The 21,705-nt window shown below is 39.7% G+C and overlaps 1 protein-coding gene across 1 annotated transcript; it reads left to right on the top strand.

The window, feature by feature from the left end:
• The first annotated feature begins 249 nt into the window (after window positions 1-249).
• gucy2g (guanylate cyclase 2g) lies at window positions 250-21,651 on the top strand. The gene is made up of 22 exons (XM_066693875.1): window positions 250-627; window positions 1,180-1,531; window positions 6,539-6,663; window positions 7,579-7,761; window positions 8,623-8,767; window positions 9,666-9,801; window positions 9,979-10,082; window positions 14,485-14,648; window positions 14,812-14,961; window positions 15,679-15,762; window positions 15,962-16,066; window positions 16,151-16,222; window positions 17,663-17,831; window positions 18,000-18,155; window positions 18,413-18,590; window positions 18,686-18,826; window positions 18,928-19,120; window positions 19,202-19,376; window positions 19,620-19,718; window positions 20,041-20,132; window positions 20,549-20,653; window positions 20,899-21,651. Exons 1-22 carry the CDS (start codon window positions 250-252, stop codon window positions 20,968-20,970), a joined length of 3,378 nt encoding a protein of 1,125 aa, XP_066549972.1. The 3' UTR covers window positions 20,971-21,651.
• The last annotated feature ends 54 nt before the right edge of the window (window positions 21,652-21,705 follow it).

Below are 21,705 nucleotides of genomic sequence, written 5' to 3'. Positions count from 1 at the left end.
GCTTTGCAAAAAAATAAAATAAAATAAAAAGAAATTAAAAGAAAAGGTGTTGGCTTAATAAGGACGGTGACCACTTCCACCGCGCTTTGTTAATTAAAGCTTTCTTTCCGGAAGACCAATCAAAAGACTCCTGGGGATTAATCACTGTACTATAGCAGCTCAACATAATCTCTATATAAAAGGATATAATCATTTCACCACCTGAACTACCAGGCTCTCACTGGCTTTCGGAAAACGCCATCGGGGAACATGGCAGGCATGTTGAATTGGGATGCCCTTCATCCCGACCGAAGGCATTTATCCAGTGTTAGACCCATGCTGTCCGTAGTTCTACTCTCTTTACTTAATACTACAGGAAGCAGGGCTGAAGGTTCCAGACTGCTGCTGGTCCTGCAAGCTCCCAGGAACATCTCCTACCCCTTCAGTGCACTGAGATTAGGATCTGCCATGCAATTGGCCCTAGACAGAGTCAACTCCAACCCTGCATTCCTCAACAGCTATTCTCTGGATTTTGTGTACTTAGACTCAAACTGCGATGCCAAGACCTCTCTCAGTGCTTTCATCGACCAAGTGTGGAAGGAAAATATCTCAGCATTGTTCGGCCCTGCATGTCCAGAGGTGGCAGAGGTAAGAGAACCTGTTGGATCTGTACCAATTGTTTTTAATTGGCAGGCTTTTAGAAAACAGTTAAATGTAATATACTTAACACCCTGGAAGATATTTCTAACTTTCTGGCATGGAAGTGTGTCATTTGTAAGCATCAGATTAAATGTATGCAAGGTTAATTAATGTAAAATCTATTTATTGATAAAGAAACCAATGGTTAAAGGTATAAAAAATGGATCATGCCTAGAGAGAAAGAGGGGAGAGAATAAATTAACCCTACATATATTTTATACTGAACTCTGATACCTGAGATATGCATACTGCTACATTCAATAGATTACACTGTTCAATGTTTGTGAAAAGCAAAACCTTTGCAGGGAAAATATGCATTTCCCTGTACTGAAAACAATAAGACTAGAGACAAATAAAGTTAACAAACATTTTAATCTCTGTATGTGTGTACAATGTTTTCTGACATTAATGCAGTACTGCAGTTTAAGTAATGATAACGAGTCAACAGTGACAGAGTCGATAGTGATGTCTTGTTAAACAGTGGCAAGTAATTTTGTTCAGGTCACAGGTCTCCTGGCTTCTCAATGGAACATCCCAATGTTTGGCTACATGGGCCAAACACCCAAACTGGACAACTTTGCAGTATACGACACTTATGTCGAACTGGTGTCCCCCCTGCAAAGAATAGGGGAGGTTCTGATTAAGACTCTCAAACATTTCGGCTGGAAACACGTGGCCATGATTGGAGGGGGAGGCTCAGATTCGAACACCTGGGACAAAATTGATGAGCTGTGGAAGTCTGTGGAGACGCAGCTGAATTCCAAGTTCACAGTGACAGCCAGCAGGAAGTACGACACCAGCAATCCTTACCTTACCCAGGAGAACATAAAGTACATCTCTACTGCTGCACGGAGTAAGTAACCATTTTCCACCAAACATTTTAGATCATGCATTGTCCATTTAATTCCCAGGCATGCCAAAAAAGCATTCATAGCAATTATACCCATTTAAAATCCCCATTTACATTTGTCTGTGTGGCTTGTCAGATACCCTGTATAGACCCACCCCCCGACCCCACCAATAAACATGTACAAACAATTGGTCAGTCAAGGTTTTTCTTTTGTTGCAACAGTGTTAGTTAAGCAAATGCTTCATAATTAATATACAAATTACAAAGGGGAAGCACAGAAGCATACATTCACAACCTGGCAAAGGCTGAACTCCATATTCAGGTTCAGAAAGCCAGTAAATGTACAGAAATTACATTCACCCTCATCAAATTAAAATCCCTCCTGTACCGATACACAACAGGCTTGCATACACCTAAAATGCTCTTCTAGATCTGTGAAGCTTTAAACAGTTTTTTGTTCCTTGTGAAGCAGGAAGAGGTGCTTAATGCCTCATAAGAGGTGCAAAGCAAAAGTTTTCACAAAAAGCTACCTGCAAGGGTCAGAAATAACCCCGGTCACCTATGTCTGAGCAACGGTTACATTCCTAGTAGGGCTTTGCTTCATCAGCCCTCAGAATGGTTCAGGACCCACAGCCACAAGCATGTCTGAATGGCAACAAAAGAAACATGTAGACCACCACTTTAAATCTTTGAGGGAATGGTTAGGATGTGAGCACCCTACAGAGCCCGACCAATAGAGGATTTTTGGGTCCGATACTGATAATTGGGAAGCTAAATTTCTCGATTACCAATTGCCAATATTTACTTTTTTGTTAGCATGCAAAACTTTTCTAAAATGGATCCCTCAAATCTCTTCCTGTCAGAGAGACATTGTGTCAAATATGCATTGAAGGCAGGATTTACACTTTTTCAAATATTACACAATAAACAATTTAAAAATATATAAAAATATGCATGTTCTATACATTAGAACAAAGAGCATGGTATATGAGCAATTTCACACACAAATAGAAAAAATTGCATGTTCTATACATTAGAGCAAATAATATGATAGTGTTAAGTGCTGGTCTGGCTTATATTTGCATTTTACACGTATCAGATTCTCTCAGGTTCACAAGTCCTGCTCAGTGCTCAATAGTGCCGATACAACAGTGGAAGGTTATAGCGGAGGCAGCACAGCACAGCTGCATTTGTTTTCATAAATGCCCTTGAAAATGTACCTTACTTATTAAGTATGTTAAACATATTGCAATACAAATCATAGCCAAAACACGATGTAGGATTTTAAATAGTTTTATAAATACCATGTTTAGTTTCAGTTTTATCCAACATTGTCTGAGAGATGCATTTTTCACAACATTTCTTTACATGTTTTACTGTGATCTAAGCTTGCTTGCAAGTCAATATCTTCAGTAAACATTTACTGTTATTCTTTATTTTAATTTCTAATGTGACTTTTCAAAAGCGATTTAATTAACTTTTCAGTAATAATGCACCTCTATCCCATAGTATATGATTATCTTCTGTCATGACAAAAATAAACAATAATCAAAACCATGAATTCTAAAAAACAGCTCATCTATCAAAAATACTTTCAATAGGTTATGAGGGTTTTAGTATTTCACATGTTTATTGGTTTATGAGCCCTGTGCTTCTCAGTAGGTGTGTTATTGTCTCACCACACCGCTCAGTAGTGCGCATGGCGCATGAGAATCACTTTGGAGTCGGAGCTTCCAGAGAAAACTAAAGCACCATAACTATGTTAGAAAATAATGGTAAATAATTATAATAATGACTGTACAACCAAATAAACATGTATTTATTGTCTGAAGTCTGACGAAGGCTATTTTTGTAATTTGAAAAAATATTTCGCCAATAGTTTGAGAAAATATATCGGTGCATTATCGGTGGAATATGTGCCGATCCGGGTATTTATGTAAAAGCCCAATATCGGACGATAATATCGGTGCTCCGATATATCTGTCGGGCCCTAACTAGAATGGTACAGTCCTCGAACCTGAACCTTGAATATGGCCCTTGCCACCAGTTGGGGTCCTACTAGTGTCTGATAGTCTTGACCCCAAGGCCCAAGAAGAGCATAGCTGTTCTCTCCAGTGAACAACATGATGCTAGCCTGGTGGAAATCATTTGATTTGTCTTTCCCCCGATTAGCTGATGCTTGTTCACATACAACCGTGCATGGGACAGCTTAAACAACAGACCTCAACAACCACGACTTATCTACAACAACATTAGGCATTTTCACAAGCTTCGCGCAACCACTTCTGGGTGGAGCTCAGAATACTCCAAGAACAAGATACCCAACCTATTTGACACACGTAGGAGTAACCAAGACTAAATCTTCCAATTGCACTCCCCATCGCCTAAAATATTTAAACCAAGATCACAGTGAACTGTAGAACATAAAGGCAAACCCTTTTTTGCATAATCAAATGTTAGCCTGATCTGCACCCCTCAAGAAGCCTGCAAATGGATTCCTCAACAGATCCTCAACAGAACATCTTTGGCCAATAGGGACTCATATGCAGAACAAAAAGGCCTAAAGTAAATAAGTATCATCACTATGGGTCAATTGCAATGAACTTGCAGAGTTAGTACGGCTGCGTACTAATCATCCCCAGCTGCATACTAAGTTAGTACCAATTTCAACAAAAAAGGAAGCAGAACAAAGTTAGAGACTACCTGATCCCCAGCTTTAGTATGGTACTAAGGATTATACTTTCATGTTACGGTACCAAACAGGAAATTAAGTCACTGAAGAGGGCCAGGCCTCACCTCAACTATTTTTAAATTACATTTAGTAGCAGTGTCGATCATATTTTTCCTCAGAATAATTTTTTGTTTGTGAATGTATTTATTTATTAAATTTTAACTCAAGACAATTGTGTACAGAGATGTATTTATGGCACAAAAATACAAAGCTAAGGCTAAATTACATTTCCCATTGCACTTTTTATTTCCAAATGAGACCTCAAACATTATACAGAGTCTAGTCTAGCCGGAGCCGATCCCGGCAGGCATAGGGCGCAAGGCAGGAACACACCCAGGACGGGACCTAGCCAGTCCATCGCTGGGCAACACACACAGACAGACAGACACACACACAGGGCAATGGGTGGAAACCGGAGTGGCCGGAGAAAACCCACAGACACGGAGAGAACATGCAAATTCCACACAAACAGGCCCCCTGAGCCGGGACTCAAACCCAGGACCCCTGGAGCTGTGAGGCAGCAATGCTAACCACCGTGCCACCCAAAATTGGCAATTTTTTGAAAGTTAATTATTTGGCAAAAATTGCATTCTTTAAAATTATTCAGAACAAATTATTCTGAATTATTTTAAAGAAGTGAACTAATGTAATGCAATAGTTATTTAATGGTATTTAATAAAACCTTTTAACCAACAGTTTTTACACTGGTTATTTATTTTGTTGTTGTTAGCAGTGGTGTTAATTTGATCTATGTACACCAGAGCATTTGCTGCTGTTCATCACTCCGTAAAAATGTTGTCAATATCAAAAACAAACATTGAGGGTAGTTACATCCAAATTGGGTGAATTGTGTAGGAATTACACCCATTTTTATATATGGTCCCCTCAGTTTTAGGGGCTCAAAAGTAATTGGACAAACTAACAATCATGAATTCAATTGTGAGTTTCAATACTTGGTTGCAAATCTTTTGCAGTCAATGACTGCCTGAAGTCTGGAACCCATAGACATCACCAGATGCTGGGTTTCTTCCTAGTGATGCTCTGCCAGACCTGTACTACAACTGTCTTCAGTTCCTGCTTGTTCACCATTCACCCAATTTGGATGTAACTACCCTGAAATTAAATATGAAAGTCTACACTTAAAGCACATCTTGATTGTTTCCTTTCAAATCCATTGTGGTGGCGTACAGAGCCAAAATGATGACCAACGTGTCACTGTCCAAATATTTTTAGACCTAACCGTATATGTATGTATGTGTGTGTGTGTATATATATATATATATATATATATATAGAGAGAGAGAGAGAGAGAGACTATTTTAAATGATTGAGGTTTCAATTGCTCTCCTCATTAGACAAATTTACTCTGATCTGGGGTGCGTTTTCTGAGATTCGGTTCTCAGTTCATTGTCATAACCAGATGTATTGTGGGATACTTTTAAGATGGCGGCTTTGCAAATGTCTTAGGTGACATCTGAGTTTTGACATGCTCCAGCAAAGTTACATTAACTAAACTTAATTAAAAATAAACATTACAGAATACATTGTTGTGCATATCTATACCAAAATATACTACACATTAAAACTACACAGATAGTTTTGTTTTGACTACCAGCAGTACTTTAGAAAGTGAATTCTGAAAAGTCAAAAATGATGATACCCCACCCCACCTTTAATGAGAAATGCTGTCAATGAGCAGGTGTCTCAAACCAACACTACCTCCTTATTTAATTACCGCAGAGACCATGAGGACAAAGTAGAGTTATCCATTAGTTGATTTCTATAATATAATTATATTGGTATTGATTTTCATGCACCTCCAATGTATTATGTATTGCATATTGATTTCACATGCACCTTAATTCTATGTTCCTGATTCAGTGCATCTCCTAGCCAGATTACTTGCCACCCTTATTATGTTGTGAATTTAACTGAATAATTGAATGGCATTCATGCTGGTATTATTTTGTTAGCATGAATGGTTTATAAGCAGACAGGCAGACTTCATGTTTTCATTGGTAGGAGTATTAAATAAGCCACTATACTGAAAATGGACAATTCTGTTATGTGTGCCTTTTGTTTGAATGCATGAAACAATCAATGAAAAAAATAAATAAAAATACTGGAGTGCTATGGGCTGCCTGGAATAAGTCAGGAACAGAGGGGTCAGTCTGTCCCTTCAGACATTATCTGATTACCAGTGGGCTGTTTCTGGATCCATAATACATATGGTTTGGTGTATAGTACTGTCTTTGCTTAACACTGTATTTTTTCCACAGTTATAATTGTTTTGTGTAATTCTGAAGATGCAACTTCAATAATCCTGGAAGCCCAAAAACAGGATCTAGTAAATGGGGAGTATGTATTTTTCATAATTCAGCTTTTTGAGGTCAGTGGCTATGTGGTGAGTATAACTTAATAACAGGTTATACTTTACAATAATGACTGCTGACGTTAATCCCCCTGACTAAGCTTAAGCCCCCACACCAGTCTGCAACCACATCTTTAACCCTGGCCCCAGCCATAACCTTAACTGTTAGTACTACCTTGTGTTTGTTTATCTTGCTTTTGAGCATGGTAATGTGTTAAATGCAACATCAACTTTAAGACCAAGTAGTGGGTCTCTCTACTCAGTGCACATGACATTGAGCAGGCAGCAGTCTCAAGGATACATCAAATGTAAGCTGACATCTTGAAAGTGAGAGTAATGGACTTAAATTGTCACTTGTCCCAACTCATAACCTGTTGCTCCTTCCTCCTGTTCACCTCCCTTAAATGCATAAATTAAAACACTGACATCCCAGTCAATCTCATATTACAGTCTTAGTATTAAATGGTACGTTTCCATTTGGTAGACACAAGAAAAGTATCTTGTCAGGTTATGGGATTGTCATTTAGAGTTGGGGAGAGGACCAAAGTTTCAATTCAATACAGGCAAAAGTATGACAATTAAAGCTATCACAGAAAGATTCTGGCAAATGTATTGAGCATCACTAAAAAGAAAACTAAATATCCATACAAAATAAAACTACTTCTCCCCGAAATAGTGAGGCTTCTGCTTGAAACAGGTCAGAGCCTTGTACCCCCGCTGTTCCCTGCCCACCAATATTAAACAGAGATCACTAACGCATTCATACATCTATATAGTGTATTCTTTTATTTTCCCAATACAGAAGATTGCATTTATAGAGCATGAAAACAGCTATTGTTTTCATAAAAAAACAGTTACTTTTAAGGAATGAAGGTGAACACTTGACATGATTGAGTGTACACATACACAGTGATTGTGGCAAGGTTTTAATGTTGCTTTCTTTCTTAGGATAATGTGTGGAAATTTGCTTTAACTAAAGGGCCTGTCCAGACTGTCCTTAAAGCCTTTGAAATGGTGTTCTTGATCACTCTGAAATCCTACGAAGATTATGACTACTATGATTTCCTTCACCAAGTCTATGAGAGACTGCAAGGGCCTCCCTTCTACAGTAACCTAACTACAGAAAAAGAGGTATGGCTAATTTTAAAAGGAAGATAAAAAAAAGAGTAAACCCGCACACTCACCACAGCTCCAAAGTATAAATAAAAGCATTTATTTAGCCCTTGCCTCAAGGTTTTCAAAAACAGTCAACGTTTCAATCTACGGAAGAACTGAATCAGGATCAACAAATGCAGATTGAAACATTAACTGACCCTGCACCTACTTATTGGTTGAATGTGCATGTGAATTCCTTTTATCAATAATGTAAAAAGGAAAACACGGTTATAACACCAGTAGATTGCAGACTGTCAGAAATAGGAGCAATTTAGGTTCCTCTAAGTCTCATCTTCCGACATTAGTTCCAGCTGAAATATATTTTAAATCGGTACAGTGGCTCCTTTAGGACAAAAAAAATAAAAAAATATGATCTCCGAGATACCAACCTTTATCTCGTGATCACAAGAAACACCCGCTATCTCTCATTATCCGCTATCCGAGAAAACGGAAGTGTCAGTCAGTATCCAGAGACAATGGTGTGACAAACCCATGGTAGCTCATTAAGAACATGGAATAAAAATTATAAATAAAGCAAAATAAATTATCTCCTGATCATAAGATAACGGGAGGTAAATGAAATGAGATCATGAAAAATTGTATTATTCATGTCCTCAACGAGTCACCATAAAACACCTGACCATGTTTTCTACACCTCAGTGTAGTTTTCACCTTTAGCTGCATAAAGGGACTAAAGCATTTGTCCAGTGGAGAGAAGTATGAAATACCTTAAGTAGCTCAGCTGAAGATGAAATGAGAATTACAAGTCCCTTTCATGAAACATAACTGAAGCTGAATCAAGCTTCATTGTTTTGTTCCCTTTGTTTCACCGTTCAGGTGAGCCCCTATGCAGCTTTCCTCCATGATGCTGTACTGCTTTATGCCATGGGCCTGAAGGAGGTGACTAAAGCTGGCAAGAGCCCTTACAATGGGAGGGAACTGGTGCGCCTCCTGAGAGACCAAAGCAAGATCAGGTTCTATGGTAAACTAACTGTGAACCTTGACTTCATGGCAGAGCTTTAGAGTCCATGGTGTCCTGAAACCTGCCCTATTATAGGATCCAACAAGAGCAAATGAAAATGAACAGCATGGACATAATGACCAGAACAAAAGGTTACTGATATACCTGTAAAAACTTGGTGGAAGTACATTTTTATTAATCTAAATATGTGCATGACATTAATCCATTTACCATGTTTTTAAAAATACATTTTCCCCCAGCCATTTATTGCTCTTATTATTATCATATTGTTTCTATACTTTATAGCAACACTTCCAAAGAAACTTCCTTCAGATTCTATACAGTGGCGATTTAGTGAAGTGGAAGTCTCTCACTGTGAAATGGTAACTAATGCTGCTATGACACACAACTGCTCTCTTCAGTACAGGAATAACACCTTTAAAGAGGATATGTCAACACTCTGGCAATAGGTCCTGAGAAGAGGGCCATTTTTGGGTTGTGATGACATCCTAAACAGTGCATTGCATATTTGAGGACACTGTGTGAGATGTATGTATCCTGAATAACCCTGGCAGACCTCAAGGGTGACCGTAACTAAGTAACCTATACTTACGTGTGCCCTCAAATCTAATTTCAGTTCTGTAGAATATGCCAATGTTCATAAAGCAAACTTTAGGATGTTCAACCAGTTTAAAGGCTTCCAAATTGGCTAATCTAGCCAGAAGAATGTCTGAAGCAAGCATTGACCTTGTCACTGAGTGATAAGGTGGGTCAGGGCTTCCCGCAGCTATGTTCAGGTCAGGTGGCACGCCTGGCATAAAATCTGTTGCACCTGGCCAAAAAAATGCATGATCATCAAAAAAAGTAAAAAACTTTTTTTAATGTGTTAAATAACCTGAAACATATGGCACTTCTATAGGTGCTTCTGGACTTGTGAACTTGGATGCAACAGGAAAAAGGCATATGGACTATTCAGTGTATGACCTGCAGACTACAAAAAACATCTCCAAATTTTTACCTATTCTCCACTATGACAGCAGCAAAGATTCTGTTGTGTAAGTCAATATTTCTAACCCCTACTGCTGCTTGTCTAATTACATCCAAACAATGAAACAGTTTGCTTTGTGTGCCTTATTTAAGATAATTTTAAAGATTCATATTTTAATACCAATGGTAATTACAATGAAGTTCTTTTGTCCCTTTAATTTCCTTAAAACTATTGTTTATCTTAGGCCCACTCCTGCATTTTCCTACATTGTCTGGCCTAGTGGAGCACCCTCAGCAGATATGCCAGTTTGTGGGTTCAACAATGACCTATGTGGACCATCCATTATGGGTAAGTCTTGGTTTAGAAATGTATGCTATATTTGTATATACACTTAGGTCCATAAATATTTGGACAGTGACATCTTTGTCATCATTTTGGCTCTGTACGCCACTACAATGGATTTGAAAGGAAACAATCAAGATGTGCTTTAAGTGGAGACGTTCATATTTAATTTGAGGGTAGTTACATCCAAATTGGGTAAACAGTGTAGGAATTACACCCATCTGTATATGTGGTCCCCCCAATTTTAGGGGCTCAAAAGTATTTGGACAAACTAACATAATCATGAATTATATTGTGAGTTTCAATACTTGGTTGCAAATCCATTGCAGTCAATGACTGCCTGAAGTCTGGAACCCACAGACATCACCAGATGCTGGGTTTCTTACCTAGTGATGCTCTGCCAGGCCTGCACTGCAGCTGTCTTCAGTTCCTGCTTGTTCTTGGTCTAAAGAACCCTGTACAGCTCTGGAACAACATCCTATGGACAGATGAGACAAACATAAACTTGTGCCAGAATGATGTGCCAGTATGGAATAGGGAATGAACTGCTCATGATCCGAAGTATACCACCTCATCTGTGAAATACAGCTCTGGAAAAAATGAAGAAACCACTGCAAATTTTTCTTAAATCAGCATCTCTACATGTATGGCAGCCATTCCATTCCAGTGTCTGTTGAATTCCAACACAGGCACCAGACCATGCCAAAAGAGTTGAAAAGGAAAGTTTTGAGTGAGGAAAATATGGGTTCAATTCTGGCTTTACTGGCAGAGGGATACAGTGAGCTTCAGGTTGCTTCCATCCTTAAAATTTCAAAGACAGTGGTTCATAAGAACAAGGTCAAGCAGCAGGCATTGGGGACAACAAAGCTACAGACCGGCAGAGGGCGAAAACGACTCTCCACTGACCGGGATGACCGACAACTAATTTGAATGTCACTCAACAACCGTAGGATGACATCAAGTGACCTACAAAAAGAATGGCAAACGGCAGCTGGGGTGAAGTGCATAGTGAGGACGGATTGAAACAGGCTCCCTGGGGCAGGGCTGAAGATATGCAAAGCTAGAAAAAAGCCCTTCATCAATGAGAAGCAAAGAAGAGCCAGGCTGAGGTTTGCAAAAGACCATAAGGATTGGACCGTATAGGACTGGAGTAAGGTCATCTTCTCTGATGAGTCCAATTTTCAGCTGTGCAAGATCTGGGGGTGCTTCAGCAAGGCTGGAATCGGGCAGATTTGTCTTTGTGAAGGACGCATGACTCAAGCCACATACAAGGTTGTCCTGGAAGAAAACTTGCTTCCTTCTGCTCTGACAATGTTCCCCAACTCTGAGGATTGTTTATTCCAGCAGGACAATGCCCTATGCCACACAGCCAGGTCAATCAAGGTGTGGATGGAGGACCACCAGATAAAGACCCTGTCATGGCCAGCCCAATCTCCAGACCTGAACCCCATTGAAAACCTCTGGAATGTGACCAAGAGGAAGATGTATGGTCACAAGCCATCAAACAAAGCCGAACTGCTTGAATTATTGCGCCACAAGTGGCATAAAGTCACCCAACATCAATGTGAAAGACTGGTGAAGAGCATACCAAGATGCATGAAATCTGTGATTGAAAATCAGGGTTATTCCACCAAATATTGATTTCTGAACTCTTCCTAAGTTAAAACATTAGTATTGTGTTGTTTAAAAATGAATATGAACGTATTTTCTTTGCATTATTCGAGGTCTGACAACACAGCATCTTTTTTGTAATTTTGACCAGTTGTCATTTTCTGCAAATACAGTAAGGGAAAAAAGTATTTGATCCCCTGCTGATTTTGTACATTTGCCCACTGACAAAGAAATGATCAGTCTATAATTTTAATAGTAGGTGTATTTTAACAGTGAGAGACAGAATAACAAAAAAAAATCCAGAAAAACGCATTTCAAAAAAGTTATGAATTGATTTGCATGTTAATGAGGGAAATAAGTATTTGACCTCTTCGACTTAGTACTTGGTGGCAAAACCCTTGTTAGCAATCACAGAGGTCAGACGTTTCTTGTAGTTGGCCACCAGGTTTGCACACATCTCAGGAGGGATTTTGTCCCACTCCTCTTTGCAGATCCTCTCCAAGTCATTAAGGTTTCGAGGCTGACGTTTGGCAACTCGAACCTTCAGCTCCCTCCACAGATTTTCTATGGGATTAAGGTCTGGAGACTGGCTAGGCCACTCCAGGACCTTAATGTGCTTCTTCTTGAGCCACTCCTTTGTTGCCTTGGCTGTGTGTTTTGGGTCATTGTCATGCTGGAATACCCATCCACCACCCATTTTCAATGCCCTGGCTGAGGGAAGGAGGTTCTCACCCAAGATTTGACGGTACATGGCCCCGTCCATCGTCCCTTTGATGCGGTGCAGTTGTCCTTTCCCCTTAGCAGAAAAACACCCCCAAAGCATAATGTTTCCACCTCCATGTTTGACGGTGGGGATGGTGTTCTTGGGGTCATTCCTCCTCCTCCAAACACGGAGAGTTGAGTTGATGCCAAAGAGCTCGATTTTGGTCTCATTTGACCACAACACTTTCACCCAGTTCTCCTCTGAATCATTCAGATGTTCATTGGCAAACTTCAGACGGGCCTGTACATGTGCTTTCTTGAGCAGGGGGACCTTGCGGGCGCTGCAGGATTTCAGTCCTTCACGGCGTAGTGTGTTACCAATTGTTTTCTTGGTGACTATGGTCCCAGCTGCCTTGAGATCATTAACAAGATCCTCCCGTGTTGTTCTGGGCTGATTCCTCACCGTTCTCATGATCATTGAAACTCCACGAGGAGAGATCTTGCATGGAGCCCCAGACCGAGGGAGACTGACAGTTATTTTGTGTTTTTTCCATTTTGTGAATAATTGCACCAACCGTTGTCACCTTCTCACCAAGCTGCTTGGCGATGGTCTTGTAGCCCATTCCAGCCTTGTGTAGGTCTACAATCTTGTCCCTGACATCCTTGGACAGCTCTTTGGTCTTGGCCATGGTGGAGAGTTTGGAATCGGATTGATTGATTGCTTCTGTGGACAGGTGTCTTTTATACAGTTAACGAGCTGAGATTAGGAGCACTCCCTTTAAGAGAGTGCTCCTAATCTCAGCTCGTTACCTGTATAAAAGACACCTGGGAGCCAGAAATCTTGCTGATTGATAGGGGATCAAATACTTATGTCCCTCATTAACATGCAAATCAATTTATAACTTTTTTGAAATGCGTTTTTCTGGATTTTGTTGTTGTTATTCTGTCTCTCACTGTTAAAATACACCTACCATTAAAATTATAGACTGATCATTTCTTTGTCAGTGGACAAACGTACAAAATCAGCAGGGGATCAAATACTTTTATCCCTCACTGTAAATGCTCTAAATGACAATATGTTTATTTAGAATTTGGGAGAAATGTTGTCAGTAGTTTATAGAATAAAACAAAAATGTTCATTTTACCCAAACATACCTATAAATAGTAAAACCAGAGAAACTGATCATTTTGCAGTGGTCTCAATTTTTTCCAGAGCTGTATGTTATGGCATGGGCATGTATGGCTGCCAAGGGAACTGGCTCCTTGTATTTATTGGTGATGTGACTGCTTACAAAAGAAGCAGGATGAATTCTGAAGTGTTTAGGGCTATATTATCTGCTCAGATTCAGGCAAACGCTTCAAAACTCATAGGACAGCGCTTTACAGTGCAGATGGACAATGACCCGAAGCATACTGCGAAAGCAACCCAAGACTTTTTTAAGGTGAAGAAGTGGAATGTTCTGCAATGGCCAAGTCAATCTCCTGACCTGAATCCAATTGAGCAGCATTTCACTTGCTGAAGGCAAAACTGAAGGAAAAACACCCCAAGAACAAGCAGGAACTAAAGACAGCTGTAGTGCAGGCCTGGCAGAGCATCACAAGGGAAGAAACCCAGTATCTGGTGCAGTGGCGATTCTAGAGCATGTGGGGGCCCCAGGCAAAATAATTCCCGACGGTGTTGTTATTTTCTCCCGTGGGGGGCGGGCGGTGCTTTCATCAGTGAGAGCGGGGGGCGGTCCCGGGGCCCCAGGCAAATGCAAAAGGATTTGCAAACAAGTTCTGAAACTCACAATTTAATTCATGATTATGTTAGTTTGTCCAATTACTTTTGAGCCCCTAAAATTGGGGGGACCACATATAAAAATGGGTGTAATTCCTACACCGTTCACCCAATTTGGATGTAACTACACTCAAATTAAAGATGAAAGTCTACACTAAAAGCATATTGTGACTGTTTCCTTTCAAATCCATTGTGGTGGTGTACAGAGCCAAAATGATGACAATTGTGTCACTGTCCAAATATTTATGGACATAACTGTATAACTTACTTTTGCTCCCCAAAGTCACACATCCCACAGTTGATTTTCTCCCTCAGATCCATCCGTTTTAGCTGTGGTGATGTCTCTTGGCATCGTTGCTTTTGTGGGAACCCTGTTTTTTACCTTGTTGGTGGTGCAGAAATTTAAACTGTACCGTGCATTGGATGATGCCTGGTGGCGGATAAACTATGATGATATCACCATTATCAAAGACTCAAAGGTAAGACCTATTTTAAATATCTCCCTCCAGTTTTTTCAATGTTATAATCCCCATTTTCAGATTAAATTCTTTCACGAAAAACTAGCGTAAAGACAAAACCTATTTTACACTATTTAGAGTATGTGATTTGGGCAATATGTTTATTCTTTTTCCAACTTCTTAGGGAAACCACAATTTGTCTTTGAATGCAACCCCTACAACGAAGGAGAGTGGCAGCTGTGGGACCCAGACATTAGTCTCCAGCATTAACAGTTATGGCTTGAAGGACAAAATGGGAAAAGAAGTAATTTACACTACAATCGGCCTCTACAAAGTAGGTGAATTCCTTTGTGGCTTCAGAACAATTGGTCTTGCCCGATAATTAACACTTTACCCTCTGGTTTCCTTTCTTCTGGATGGTTACATACTGCTGTTGCTGCTCGTTTCTTCATAGGACAGGGGCCAACCAAAGTCTGTGGATGCGCAGGTAGGAGGTTAAGTGGGTAGACTCAGGGCTAGGTATAGGTACCCTTAAAAATGCACTTCAGGTAACAACAAGGTAACAAGAACCTTCAAAGCCAATAGGAAATCGGAGGGAGATAGGTTAAAACCATGGATTTGGTGTAAGCTTATTTGGATAAAAATCAACCTTCCTCTTCATATGGTGTCTGTGCCCAAAGTAAATACACCAATCTGATGTTACCCAAGTTTGAATTTCAGTTTATATTGGCAAGATTAAAAAGAGACCTTGTGTTTGATATTGCCTGTAAACATCTGCTCATTTGATAAAGTTCATATGGGAGTACCCCTATGTTTTTGTAATCAGAAGCCCTCTGAAATGTCATTACAAGATCACAATGAGATTGCTACTCACTACATTCCTCATCCAAGGAGTGTAAAACAAAGGATGTAGAAACATTAGGATCTTACAGACGAACTTTGTAGATGGTATTCATAAACACACGCATGTTTCCTTGCTGTGCAGAGCAAGGGGAGTAAAATTCTGTGATTTTGTTTTTGAATCAATCTGTACATTTTTCTTTCCTTACAGGGTAATCAGGTTGCTATCAAACATGTTGAGAAGCAAATGTTTAGTGATATCAGAAAACCTTCAATTATACAGGAATTTCAAACAGTAAGCTTTTAAAATATATATATATATATATGAATATCTGTGTATATAATCTGTTGTTCCGTTCACATAGATGGTGGAATATATTTAGAGCTGTATTGGGTATGTATTTGTAAGCAAACAGAGAATGAGAATTGGTTTTCATAACACCTTCAAACGGTCCCAGTTTGAATGTGATATCCTGTTTGTTTTAAAACTATAGATGCGTGAGATGAAGCATGAGAATTTGGTGCAGTTTTTTGGAGTCTGCATTGAGCCTCCACACATCTGCATTGTCACGCAATACTGCCGGAAGGGAAGTCTTAAGGTAATGTTTTCCTTGTGCTTTGAGACTATGACGTATACACTGAATGTTCGTTTGGGGTGTTTTTAACTTGATGATCTATGCCAGGATGTCCTGAGGAACACTGATATCGAGCTGGACCTGATGTTCAAACTCTCCTTTGCCTATGACATTGTCAATGTGAGTATGAGCTACAGTGTTGCCACTGGTTTGGATGTGAAGTTATACTTTATTTTCTCTATATCTGGGCTTGTTTCTGTATCCATTTCTTTTGGTTTCACAGTGAATGTTTAAAGTAAGCTTCAGATATACAATTCTAAGGAATAATTATTTTTAAGCTACAGTAATACAATCTCACTCTTTGAAAGTTTGAACATATACACAGGCAAATCGTTGTACAATTGAATAGCTGCAAATCTAAATATTTAGTAACTTCAAGTTAAGTTCCATAATTAGTAAATATTTTCAAGGTAAATGTCAAAGAATACCTTTTACCCCTGTTTAGCAGGGTAGTGCTCATAGGCGCGGGAAAATGTTTTGATCAGGGGGTGCAGCCCACAGAAAAACAATCATGACGTCATTGTTCATTCATAGTTTTGTTTGTTTGTGTATTTTTCAGGGAGGAGCTTACATAGTCGCATAATACACATTCACCAACCAAACACACACGGATCATAATCACAGAACGATGAGAAACCGAAAACCGCAACTGCACCCACTTGTGTGCGAGAAGAGGATTATAGTTAGCCGACCCAAAACGCCCGATCGCAACCCGCATGCGCACCGTGAACACAACAAAAACAAGATCTCTTTCGCTTGCATATACACAACACTAGCCTAACCCACATCTCCCTTTACACTCATTTACAATCCTCACTTGCCATCTACCGACACAAACGTGTAACTGAATCCTTGCAAACAGCAATAAAACAATATTATCGTATTGACTTTGGCTACACTGACCCTGTCTAACACACCAGCTTCACGCAGCGCATTATAAACACTGTGCAGAGAAAAACAAACATGTCTTACCTACAACTGTGCTACTACTGCTCTCTGCTAAAGGCTCAGCACCTGTTTCTGCGATGTTATGTGTGTTGTTATCGATGTTGTCCATGCTCTCCTCACAGATAGTAGTGTGTTTTGTGTTTATAGTAGAAGTGTTACAACATGTTCGCTTCTGTCTATTTTCCATTTTGCCAGCTAACTGTACGTGATCGCTGGCTTTGCTCTTGCTCGCTCACGCCAGCAAAAACGGCGCTGATTGGCTGTTGTTACACTGAATCCGCTTCGTTTGTCTTCCCTCAACCAATCACGATGAACTATTCGCCTGCCCGCCTTTTTCCGTGCCGTTTCCGTGTTGAAAATTTGAATTCATAATTGTGATACTTAGTTATACTTATGTCTTTGAAAATCGCTATATAGATGTTTATTAAGGGCAGCACTGTGGAGTAGTGGTTATGGGTCTGGTCTCATAACTGGAAGGGTGTGGGTTCAAACCCAGTTGGAGCAGTGCTGTTGTACCCTTGAGCAAGGTACCTCATTTGTCTACCCATTTGTGCTTGGTAGTTGTATATTTCAAGTAGAGTTCACAAGTGAAAATCCATTTGTTTCTGCAAGGGCATGGTGTTTATCCACAACAGCAATCTCAAGTCACATGGGAATCTGAAGCCAAGCACCTGTCTGGTGGACAGCCGGATGCAGGTCAAGCTCTCCGGGTTTGGCCTGTGGGAGTTCCGTCATGGAACCAAGCACAGGGTGATCCCTCTGGACCAGCCACACTACGAAGGTGGGTTTGGTTTGATCGGTACTGGACAACTGCCAATGGTTACATGCATTTTGTAGTGTTTCGAACTTAAATTTAACACAGTTTTAATAACCTTAAATTGCATACTGCTGAGGGTCAGTTTTGTAAAATGTAAGCTACTTTGTATAATAAGTGTGTTCTGCATTTTAGATCTGTATTGGACAGCTCCTGAGTTTTTGAGACTAGTCCAACACCCATTTAATGGGACCCCGAAGGGAGACGTCTTCAGCTTCAGCATTATAATGCGTGAGTTGTTGTATGATGGCGAGCATGGTCCCTACCAAGACATCACTTTGGAACCTAAAGGTAATTGACTGGAAAACTCATTAGGAATCCATCGTAACAAGATGTTCCTCAAGCGTCTGTACTTGAATTGAATTGATTTTTTCTTTTCAGTTACTTGTTACATGTTTATACACACAGACACATACATTTATCGGTCTATGTCTTTCTCTGTCTCTATCTTTCTATCTATTTATATATTTTTCCCTTCTCTCAACATGTGCAGTTGATATATTGTATTTTTCATTGTAACCCACACTAAAAAGTTTTTATTTCCTCAGAAATCATTAGTAGAATTAAGGATTCAAACTCACGTGAGCCATTCAGGCCATCCTTGTCAGCTCAGAAATTCAATGAGGGGATCATATCGCTGATAAAAGCCTGCTGGGATGAGAATCCAGATCGCAGACCCACCTTCTTATCGATCAGAAGACGCTTACGTGAAACCAGTCCTGAAAGGTCAGTGTCCAGGGGAGTGGGGGGCAATACATACAGAGAAAGGGAAGATTCTGTTGTAGGAGGGCACTCCTTTTAAGAGTAGCACTTTATTTCAGCCATGTGAGCATACTTGACAACATGGTGAGCAAGCTGGAGAAATACGCCAACCATCTGGAGGATGTGGTTGAGGAGAGAACCAATCAGCTGACTGCAGAAAAGAAGAGAGCTGACAAGCTTCTCTCCAGCATGTTGCCCAGGTAAGAATGGAAGCATTCTCCACTTTTAAATTGTCTATAGATTGTGATCCTTAATTGATGGATTTACATTACGTTCTAACTAGTAAATCTTTCTTAAAAAGCTACATTGCAGAGCAGTTGATGTCTGGCAAGTCTGTGGAGCCTAAGAGTTATGAATCTGTGACGGTCTTCTTTTCTGACATCGTGGGCTTCACTAGCATGTGCTCTATAAGCTCTCCCCTGGAGGTGGTCACTCTTCTCAATGACCTGTACAGTCTTTTTGATGAAATCATTAAGCTCTATGATGTCTATAAGGTCAGTCTTACACACTTCTTTCCCTTCCACAGTCTGTGAAGAACCCTTATGCTCATGACATGTTTTCTGTGCTTTCTTAAGGTGGAAACCATTGGAGATGCATACATGGTGGCCAGTGGACTTCCCATCAGCAACGGTTTGAAGCATGCAGAGGAAATAGCCACCATGTCTTTACACTTTCTCCATGCCATCATGCTGTTCAAAATAAGCCATATGCCTGATAAAAAACTGAAGCTTCGTATAGGCATCAACTCTGGTAAAGCTTGACTTTTAGGAATGCATCCTGTATTCATTCATGGAAACAGGATTACTTTAATTTTTTTCAATGGCTTGCAGAAAACTTGAAAAATGTATCCTGTAAATCTCTAAGGAAAATGTCTGACTTTCTAAAGCCCACCAACACTTATACCCGTATGTATACAAATGCCTTGACTTTTATAAGTATAAAATGTTGTGCAGTAGAGTTAAGCGGTGCAATCTTACTTCTCTGCTTATGCAGGCCCAGTTGTTGCTGGAGTCGTAGGAACCACAATGCCAAGGTATTGTCTTTTTGGAGACACTGTCAACACTGCATCAAGGATGGAAAGCAACAGTTTACGTAAGTGTCATAAGCTCCCTCATCTTCATGGCTCAAGACAAATGCTTTAGACCTCATAGTGTATCTCCTGAAGTAGAATGATGCAAAGTAATCCATCGCAGTATGATTTAAGTAAACTTTGCCTTGTGTGTTTGTTAATAAATGGAAAACGAATATAAGACCCTATTGAGGTTTGAGATTTGAAATGAAAAGTGGGCTTCCAATTGTATTATAACTCGGCATGACACTGTTCTTAACTACTGACGTCTGTTTTGTGTGCTTAGGAACAATATGTTATAAAATGTATTCATTTTCAGCTGATATTCACTTTTGTTGCATGTAGCCTTGAAGATACACGTTTCTCAGAGCACTGCTGAAATTCTACAGACAGTTGGCACTTATGAGCTTGAAACACGGGGCCAGATTGAAATGAAGGTAATTGTATTTATTGTAAGCTTAAATGTGAAAGCAGTCTAGAACATTAAAGAAGCATATGTAGAGTAGTTTCAAGTGCTGTTGGAAAAATCACAACTTAATTGGTGTTTCTAGCGTTTCATTTATTATGCAGGAATTTAATAGGGTCACATGAATCAGTTGATCCATTCATAGGGTCATTGCCGGTATTTTATCTTACTGATGTCACTTCATAGAGACTAGGATTGTGTACTGGTATTCCTGGGAATATCTGTCTTTCTCTAATGTACTGGCAGTCTGAATAGAGGTGTAGTTCTTTGGTGGCTGTGCCGGACGCGATGGATAAATATTGTACAGATGCTTGGGAAATATTCTGAACCAGGACTCTTAATGTGTAAGCCATAACATGTTGGCTGTCGTGTGCTGTGTATGTTAAGGGCAAGGGAAATCAAAAAACATACTGGCTGAAGAACAAAAGGGGATTCAAGATGATCCTCCCAGACTGTACAACCCCAGAAGGACCTTCCAACAACCCACATGAGGTATGGTATGATATTTTACTTTTGCTTTCTGAAAAACACAGTTCACCTACAGATCATTGCTAATGAAAGGTTACCTAAAATACTCAATTAAGGGGCATACAATTATTGCATAAGCTTAACTGAAGGAATTAAATTATTCACCTTCTGTCAGAATACCAAACTGGTAGAGAGTGCAGTTTTGTGTGTGTGTGTGTGTGTGTGTGGAGTACTAGTTGAATGTCTTTATGGTATATTGTTTCAATCAGGACACAAAGTGCAGTGATGACATGACAGTGGAAGAGCTACGCCACTCGGACGAGGAGACCCCAGAGACATAGCACAGAGGAAAGTGAACTGAATTGAAATATTGCTCTTTTCTATATGCCAACGGCAGGGAGAGACCAGGCAGCTCCAATCCACAATCAGCTTTTGCTTTGAATATGAATATAACTTTACTGTAGGCCTGTCTTGTATACCACATGCTTGAAATGCACAGAAGTTACCATATTTGAAGTCATTTTGTATGTCCAAATTTGCACATATGAACCTTTTATCAGATTTAAGAACAAAGTACATGGTATTTCTGCCTCATTTAGATTTCTTAACTCCCTAAAAAGTATAATTTTTATATTTGTATCCTTTCATATTCCTGAAATCCCTTCCAAGCACCATGTTTTCATTTAATAAAAATGGCTATAAAAAGAAAGTGACACATGGTACTTTTTTAGAATTAGCCTTGAGTCGATACTATTAAATAAAGGATAAACTCTGAGAAATGCTGAACTGGAAAAAAGGTTCGTCATAGTGCTGGATTTCATTTAATCAATACAACACTTCTTATGTGGGTTAACACTGCTTAGACCATGCTGTTTTTTTTGTGATGACCAGATGTACTTGTTGCTCCTTGTTTCTGTTCCTTTACTGTAAGAAAATGTTACGCTGAAGTGTTAAGTTTGAGATGCATCATCACTAAAGTTATGTTTGTGTTATAAAAGGCTAATTGTTTTCTTGACAAATTATCTGATTGTGGTTTATAAACATGTCTCATCTTTTACAGAGGTAAGTCCGTCCGT

Source organism: Amia ocellicauda, chromosome 20 (genome assembly GCF_036373705.1).
Source record: "Amia ocellicauda isolate fAmiCal2 chromosome 20, fAmiCal2.hap1, whole genome shotgun sequence".
Lineage (NCBI taxonomy): Eukaryota > Metazoa > Chordata > Actinopteri > Amiiformes > Amiidae > Amia > Amia ocellicauda.
The sequence above is the reverse complement of the archived record's forward strand: the minus strand, read 5'-3'. Positions and strand labels throughout refer to the sequence as shown.

Bases quoted from the DNA above. Each gene is read 5' to 3' on its own strand.
- gucy2g (XM_066693875.1), top strand. From the start codon at position 250: ATGGCAGGCATGTTGAATTGGGATGCCCTTCATCCCGACCGAAGGCAT. The intron at 9,802-9,978 runs GTAAGTCAATAT...TGTTTATCTTAG, and splicing joins AGCAGCAAAGATTCTGTTGT to GCCCACTCCTGCATTTTCCT. The intron at 20,654-20,898 runs GTATGGTATGAT...TGTTTCAATCAG, and splicing joins CTTCCAACAACCCACATGAG to GACACAAAGTGCAGTGATGA.